The 8,298-nt window shown below is 47.1% G+C and overlaps 1 protein-coding gene across 2 annotated transcripts in view; it reads right to left on the minus strand.

Moving 5' to 3' along the window:
• Positions 1-8,298, minus strand: part of Tbc1d30 (TBC1 domain family member 30) — a 79,410-nt gene that overhangs the window by 21,841 nt on the left and 49,271 nt on the right. For both annotated transcript variants that reach the window (XM_026784546.1, XM_005357925.3), the window contains 3 exons: positions 8,016-8,201; positions 3,500-3,668; positions 1,733-1,901 (listed from right to left, as the gene is read on the minus strand). In XM_026784546.1, the coding sequence (XP_026640347.1) occupies positions 1,733-1,901; positions 3,500-3,668; positions 8,016-8,201 (524 nt within the window). The remainder of the gene's footprint in view (positions 1-1,732; positions 1,902-3,499; positions 3,669-8,015; positions 8,202-8,298) is intronic.

Genomic DNA, 8,298 nt, shown 5'->3' on the forward strand with positions numbered 1-8,298 from the left:
AACAATGAAGACCCTAAAAGAGACATACGTGGATCTAATTTACAAGGGAAGTATAAAAAGATCTCCTGAGTAAATTTGAAGCATGGGGACCATGGGAGAGGATATAAGGGGAGGGGAGAGGAAGAAAGGAGCAAAGAAAAATGTAAAGCTCAATAAAATCAATAAAAAAGATGGCAGCTATGTGATGTTTACAAATACGTATATTAATGATTTTTTAAACCCTAGAATTGATAGTTCCTGGATTTTTCCTTGTAAAAGTTCTTTCCAGAAAAAAAGTTATAAATAAAAAGTCTAGCTAAAAGCTTTCAAAACAGAGTGGGCAAGATGGCTCAGTGGGTAAAAGAGCTGCCAAGCCTGGCAACTGGTGCCCCACACTCAGAATCCAAATGGCGCAAGAGGAGAACCAGCTCCTGTAAGTTGTCTTCTGACCGACATATGCCACAGCACTGTGCACCCATGCACATAAAGACACATAAATAAGTAAGTGTCATTTTTAAAACATTTACAGAAAAACACTGCCCATGGTTTGCTAGTGTTCTGGCATGTTGTCATGGATGCCTGCTCAAGTGATTCACGGGAAATTTCTCTGCTTCTTGAGTTGGCTATAAATGAGCAGAAACTGCCATTTTTCTCATTACCAGGAAGGGAAATAAGTGAAATCTGGTTGGTATCATGCTCTGGTGGAACCAGATTTGAACATCTAAGAGATTCCTCATGAATGGAAGGGAAGCACCTTCTATTGGGCTGCTCACTCTGCAAGCATAGACACACCTCCTACAGGCTGTGCAAGCACAGACACACCTCCTGATGGCTGTAATGAGCATAGACACACCTCCCGCTGGCTGTGCAAGCACAGACACACCTCCTGCTGGCTGTAATGAGCATAGACACACCTCCCGCTGGCTGTGCAAGCACAGACACACCTCCTGCTGGCTGTGCAAGCATAGACACACCTCCTACAGGCTGTGCAAGCATAGACACACCTCCTACAGGCTGTGCAAGCATAGACACATCTCCTGCTGGCTGTAACGAGCATAGACACACCTCCCGTTGGCTGTGCAAGCATAGACACACCTCCTGATGGCTGTGCAAGCATAGACACACCTCCTGATGGCTGTAACAAGCACAGACACACCTCCCGCTGGCTGTGTAAGCATAGACAAATATACCACCTCCTACTGGCTGTAACAAGCACAGGTACAGTTTGTGCAGGGACTCTCATTTAATTTCATCCCAGCTCTTAACGCAGAACAAAGTGAATAATAAAGATTCATAAATAACCCAAGAGCCAGGTGTAATGATCCACACCTATAATCCCAGCACTTGGGAGATAGAGACTGGGGATTGGGAGTCAAAGGTCATTCTCCACTTCATAGTAAGTTGAGGCTAGATAAAACTTTGTCTCAAGAAATAAAATAATCCCAATTGTTATGTGTGCCGGCAAGTCTGCCTATTTCTTTACAGATACAGCCGTTTCTTCTCTAGCGATGCTCCCCATCCCTCCTCTGGAAAGCCTGAGGATGGTCAAATACTGCAGAGACGATCTTGAGGAAGCCTGCCATCCCAGACGAGAGTCCCTGTCTCCCAGAAATGCCGGCTGGGCTGGCCGAGGTTCCTGGAGACTAACACAATCCACAACAGCCCACAGTTCGCTCGCTCTCACACATACATGCCAATGTTTCGCACTGTAGAGCCCGAAGACTGCGAACACCAGAGTGCAGCTACCACTTACTCTCCCAGCTTTGCCCAGATAGCCAGCGACACCCTCAGGATGACCTCCGAGCCTTCAAAGAAGACTGAGTCCCAGATCTTCAAAACCGTGTGGTTAGGGAGGCACGTGGCAAAGAGAGTGAGAAACCACTGCATCGTGAAGACGTTGGTGAGCGGGGGCTCATAGCCACCTGAAACGAAACAAGACAGAAGTCCTCCAGAATGGAGATCTGTAAGATGCACAGTGCCCGTTCTCTCTTCCACGCCACCCAAACAGTGCTGCTTCCCGCTCTTTCCTCCTTTTCCCCTCTTGGATTTCTAGAATAAACATTTTACAGAAAATTCCAAGGCTTGACCGTCATAAATTCTTTGCCACACTTCACAGAGTTTTACCTGAACTAGATCTGGGTCTTCTTATCAAAGGCTGCTTAAGAGTAAGAAGAATTTTCCTCACCAAAAAAAACCAGAGTTTTCACATTGTGAAAACAACTGATTGTAACTTCTCAAAAACAAACACAAGGGCTGGGAGTAGAGCGGTGACGTAGTGCTCACCTGGCACCTCGGAGACCCAGGTTCAAACTCCAGCACCACCCAAACAGAAAAACAAAACAAAATGCCAGCAAACTTTCAAAATCTTATAGTTCCCACTTTAATCAAATGCAGCTATAATGACTAAAATTCCTTATTATAAATTACTTATCTCTTAAGTTATATAATTCCCAGATCACAATTGAAAGAGAGAAAATAAGCTGGAAAAGTTCCAAAATGTTTAAATGTTAAACAGCTCTAAACGTTAAACTATTTTGAACTAAGTGATACATAGAAGACGTTTAAAGACACATCTAAGTCTTGGCCCATTTTGAAATTTCTGACTTGACTAAAAGCCTTCCCAGTTAGGGTGACTATAAATGTCTAGATTTTTAGATGTGTGCTTCCAATGACTGTCAATAAGTACAACTATCTAAGAATAAGTAAAAACAAAACAAACACTTTCTTCTTTCCTGTGAACAAATATTTGGGCAGAGACTAGATTCTGAGGTTATTCCTTGTGATCAAGAGCAAAGGGATTTGAAGAAAAACATGGATTTCAATTGCTTGTATCTGCCACTACCTTGAACGTACAGTTATATAGTACAGCCAAGCCACACAAGAAGATCCTTCGAGACACGCAGCTGTCTCAAAACCTCCAGTGTATTTTAATAACAACTACATTTTCACAACCCATTAATATAGCTGGGTATGCTGGTACAAACTAGTCATTTCTGTACTAAGAGGCTGAGGCAGGAGGATTTCTGTTAAATCTGAGGCCAGCATGGGATACACAGTGAGACCCTGCCTCAAAAACAACAAAATCCTTCTGTGTGCCCCCTCATTATTGTCATTTCACCTCTTTCTTTAGGGGGGTAGTACAAGGGATCAAACCTAGGGCCTCAACACATGCTGGATAAACACCGCCACTGAGTGCAACCCCAGGCCTGTGCTCCCAGCTTTAAATGATCAGGCCAGGCTGCAAGTGCAGTCTACCACAGCGACTGGCAATCTCAGAAGTGCCCCACGCAGGCACATTATAGCTAGGAGGGGCCAGGGGGCCCAGAGACACTCTTCTCTAACCTCATTGCTTCTACCGAGGTCACGGTCTGCGCCAGCACTGCACCTGTAGCTCGGTTTAACGAAGTCCTACTGGTGCCAGTTTAGCTGACCAGGAAGGTCTGTGCGCCAGTCTCCTTGCAGAGCAGAACCAGAGAAGCCAAACACTTCCCGAACTGTAATCGCCACGAGCCATCGTTACCTCCGCTCTCTTTGTTTGCCGTTCTCTGAAGAGCATCAAGGTGCTGAGACAGCTCAGGGAGCTTCATTCTCAAGAGGTCTCTGAAGACAGCCATGTCCACGGACAGTGCCCGAAGGTTATTGACAAAGTAGCTCTCGGGAAGTACCTTGTCAATCAGGTAAATCATAATCTAAAAAAGGAATATAACAAGACTACTTCATACCCACCAGGTTCCCAGCAGGCCCAGAGAAGAAAGCACATCCAAATAGACCAAAGCAGCTAGCCAAAGCACACATGCCTCCCAGTGTGTCAGAAACCAATTCAGGACTCACCTACACCAGACGCAAGGAGCGGGTGGCATAATTATCTAAGTAACCCAAAATCAGCTGTGCTGTGAAGTTTCTAGAAGGGCTGCCAGACCTGAGTTCACCCGGTACGTAGCTGTGATTACACAACCCTCAGCCTCATGGAGAAACGAGAAATCACAAGCTCCCAGCTTCCAGCAGGATCCTCGATCCTGGCCCCTTGAGGTCATAGGATTTTACAACCTGGATACGAAAATCCCAAGAGTGGCCCGTTGTAAAACACCCGCGCTAAGGCAGGCCTCGAGATGCACTTGCGGCTACCTGGGCTATCAGAGAGACCAACGCCAGCCTTGGAGAACACAACTAGGTCTTGTTTGCACACTTGGAGCCTGGTAAAATGGCTCCTGCCACACGAGCTCCTCAAATTGCTGTTTCATCTGATCGCTGTACTTGTGTGGCCTTTTCTAAAATGTGAGAAGCCGTCCTGGTGGTGGTGGCGCACGCCTTTAATCCCAGCCCTCAGGAGGCAGAGGCAGGCGGATCTCTGAGTTCGAGGCCAGCCTGGTCTACAAGAGCTAATTCTAGGACAGGCACCAAAGCTACAGAGAAACCTTGTCTAAAAAAAAAAAAAAATGTCAGAAGCCACTCAAATGACCCATCAAAGCCCACACCAGCTCGGTGCAGAGCCTTTCCCAGAGAGCCTGAAGGCTGTGTGATGCCCCACTCCCTGGAAGTCCAGCTCACTCCCCAGAACACCAGAAAAACAAAGACCAGAACCACACACGGCTCTATATGCTCATGGGGAAATCACTGTCTCATAGGATCCCACAAAACCCCATTTTCAAAAAGGAAGTTACGTTTTAGCCCTGATAAGGCCCATTTTATTTTTCAGGTCTTGGCTCTGTGTATAAGGCAGAGCCCCAGGAAATCCCTTCACAGCCTTCCACACAGGATGGGCAGCCCAAGGAGTTTGCTACATTAGGACTGACGGGATTTACCACATAAACAGATCACCTGCGAGGCAGAAGCTCGGCCACAGGGGAAAAACAAAAATTCACCCAACCCCTGCGGAGAGAAGGCAGCCTGGGAGGACCAATGTGGGAGAGGGAGTGGAGTCGGAGGACGGAAGAGCAGATCCCAGCAGAGCAGAGGGCTCTGGCGGACATGGGTCATCCAAAGATGAGGGGGTGAACAAGGGAGACAAACTTCAAGATCATAATCTACACCTCGCTACTTTTCACATCCGCGTTATACAGTACTGAGAAAACAGATTTATTTATTCATCGTGCAGGAGACCTAACCCATATACCAGGCAATATGAAAATCTCAAGAGCTACCCTGTCATGAAATGCCCACCCTAAGGCAGGGTGCCCACCCGATGCACTGACTGCCACCCGGACCACCTACGGTCCACATACTTGGCCTCTCGTACAAGGCAGCCAACTTCGCTCCAGAGGTGCCACCCAACCCTAACACCTTTGTATTAAGAAATTATGACCTCTTTAAAACTGCAAACAATTCTTCAGTTGTGCTGGGAGGTTCTTTTCTGTGCACATGCGCGATGGGGGTCCTGTGGAAAGCGCATGCTCATATGAGAACAAGTACGTGTGTGGGACCGAGGCTAATGCGAGACGCAGGCTACAATTACCTCGCACATCATATACTGAAGCAGAGCTACTAGTCTGGCTAGCTAGCTTGTTCACTTAGGGACTGCCTTGCTCTGCCCCTCAGCATGCAGGAGTGACAGGCAGGCAACATCCACCCAAGTGTCATGCGAGTCCTGGGGATCTGAGCTGCTTTATCCACTGAGTTACTTTGTTCTTTGCCCTCTGAGCCACCTCTCTGCCCCAATTATGTTAATAATCCCATAACGTAATAAAACCCTAGGTGTAAAGTCATCTCAAATTCTGATATGAAATCATAAGAGACAGCCCCCCTCACTCTACCCACGGGCTGGATTCCAAACACTTCTAAACAAGCGCGGTAGGTGCGGAGGCAGAGGCAGTGGCCGGCTTGATCCTATCTATTCCCCAAGGCCGTTTAGCTCGCAGAGGCTGAAACAGCTGCTGGAAAAACAGACGGGCAATCATTTCCTGAGCAGGAAGGTCCCCTCAAGAACCCAGCCTTCCTCTGCCTGCGAGGCGTCTACCAAAGCCCACGAATCCTCATGTGGCATCCCACCACATCCTCTGAACTCATTTTGTCTTATTTCGTTTAGTATTGGTTTTGTTTATAGTTTTTCTTTTTAAACAGGATCTGACTTTGAATTTGTTATGTAGCCAAGGCTGCCCTTAAACTCCAGATCCTCTGGCTAGAGAGATGGCTCAGTGGTTAGGAATACTGGCTGTTCTTCCAGAGGACATGGGTTCAATTCCCAGCATCCACATGGCAGCCCACAACTGTCTGTAACTCCAGTTCCAGAGAATCCAACACCCTCACAGAGACATACATGTAAGCAAAACACCAAAGTACATAAAATAAAGATAAAATCATTTTTGAAATAAAAAAAAATCTTCTGATCCTCATACCTCCATTTCCCAAGTGCTGGGATTATAAAATGTGCACCACAAATCTTAAATCCCAATTCAGCTTTTCTTTTGTTTTGTTTTGCTTTGTTTTTCGAGACAGGGCTTCTCTGTGTTGCCCAGGCTGTCCTAGATCTTGCTCTGTAGACCAGGTGGGCCTCGAACTCACAGAAATCCACTTGCCTCTGCCTTCTGAGTGCTGGGATTAAAGGTGTGCACCACCATCCCTAAGCCCCACTTCAGCTGTTTTATGTGTCTTTAATTTCTCAGGCATTTTTGAGCCCTTTTGTGATCTGACCGGGATCTATGCACCCTCTTCCCCCACACCACTACGTTCTGAATCACTTATTCTAACTCTTCAGCAGAACACTTCCTACTTCAGACTCGAAAATTACACCTGAGAAAAACTGCTAACCTGTGGACTTACCCAAAGTAGCCTTGTCTGGGCTACCCTCAAACTCACAGACATCCTCCTGTCTCTGTCTCTGTCTCCCGAGTGCTGGCATTAAAAGTGTGCCCTACCACGCCCAGCTAAAATTGCTTCTTAATTTAAAGCACCCCGAAAATCACACACTGAACCTGTCACTGCCTTTCCCTCTCCCTGACATCACCTTTTAGATGGTCAGGTAGCTTCAAAGTTATTGCCTTCAATACATAAACAGAAAACGTGAAGGGGTGAACGCACTTCAGGTTGGGCTTATAATTAAGTCTACCGTGATATATAAAACCAGAAGGAACATTTGTTTGTTTTTCCATGTCACCAAGATATTCCCCAGTCAAGCAGGTGGAGGCTTGAATACAAAGATTAAATTTCATACGTCACAAACACTAGGGTCAACATCCGCTTGGAGATCCAGCTATGAACTGGAAACTCACACTGCCTTAGGCAAAGGAGCAGTGGTATCCGCCACACTCGCAAGCCTTCGTATTCGACATACACTCTGTGATGGCTTCAATGCAAACAACCCCAGAGGCTCATAGATTTGAACGTTTTGTTCCCTGTTGGCAGACTGCTTAGGAAGAATTAGATGTGGCCTTGTCGGAGGAGGTGTGTCACTAGGGGTGAGCTGTGAGGTTTCAAAAGCTCAGGCCAGACCCAGTCTCTCTCTTTTCTCCCCTTTCTATCCCCTCCATCCCTTCCTTCCTCCCTCCCTAACTCCCTATCTTCCTCCTGCCTGCAGATACAAGCTCAGCTACTGCTCCAGCACCGCACTGGCCTACCTGCCACCACGCTCCCTGGTTTATAAACTCATCTGGTGACCATGGGAATGGAAATGTACCAGCTATCACATGGGACGCTTGTTATCTATAATCTCTTCTAATTTGCTCATTTGGAGGATGTCAGCTGCCAGTTTGGGGTAAGGAACCTTACAGGGCAGGAACAAAAAGGTCTTCAGCCAACCACCATCAAATACTTGAGACCCCTTCAGTTCAAACAGCCTGTGAGGAATTCAACCTTGCCAACAACCACATGAACATACCCAGCAAATGCTCCTGCCACGTGAGCCTTCAAATAAGATCATCTGGCATCATGAATGCCAGAGTGATTGCCTTTGAGCTGGCTAATGCATGTCACCTGGCATGGCTTTAATTGGGGAAATTCTATCACAGTGATTACAAAGGGATCAGAAGGGGATAGGCATCAGAGGAGAGAGTTACAGCACCAACTGCAGCATCCAATTGCCTTTGTCTGAACCTGATACTCACTTTCAGGGCATCCCCCTCATTGCCCTCCATCACTTCCAGAATCAGAGCAGCTAGGATGTTGAAGCCTTGGCAGTACCCGACATTCTTGTTCCACCTGGCGTACGCCAGCAGCACCCGCTTCAGGACCACCCTGTCCTGCTCGGCCTCCTGGCCGCAGTAGGAGCTACAGCCCGTGCGGTGCAGATCCTAGGAAGGGAGGGGAAAATAGATTTTAAAACATCTCCTGCTGTGATTTGGACCCATGCCGTTGACAGGGCTACTAGGACCCTGACCTCTCCTCTCC

Source organism: Microtus ochrogaster, chromosome 24, assembly GCF_000317375.1.
Source record: "Microtus ochrogaster isolate Prairie Vole_2 chromosome 24, MicOch1.0, whole genome shotgun sequence".
NCBI lineage: Eukaryota > Metazoa > Chordata > Mammalia > Rodentia > Cricetidae > Microtus > Microtus ochrogaster.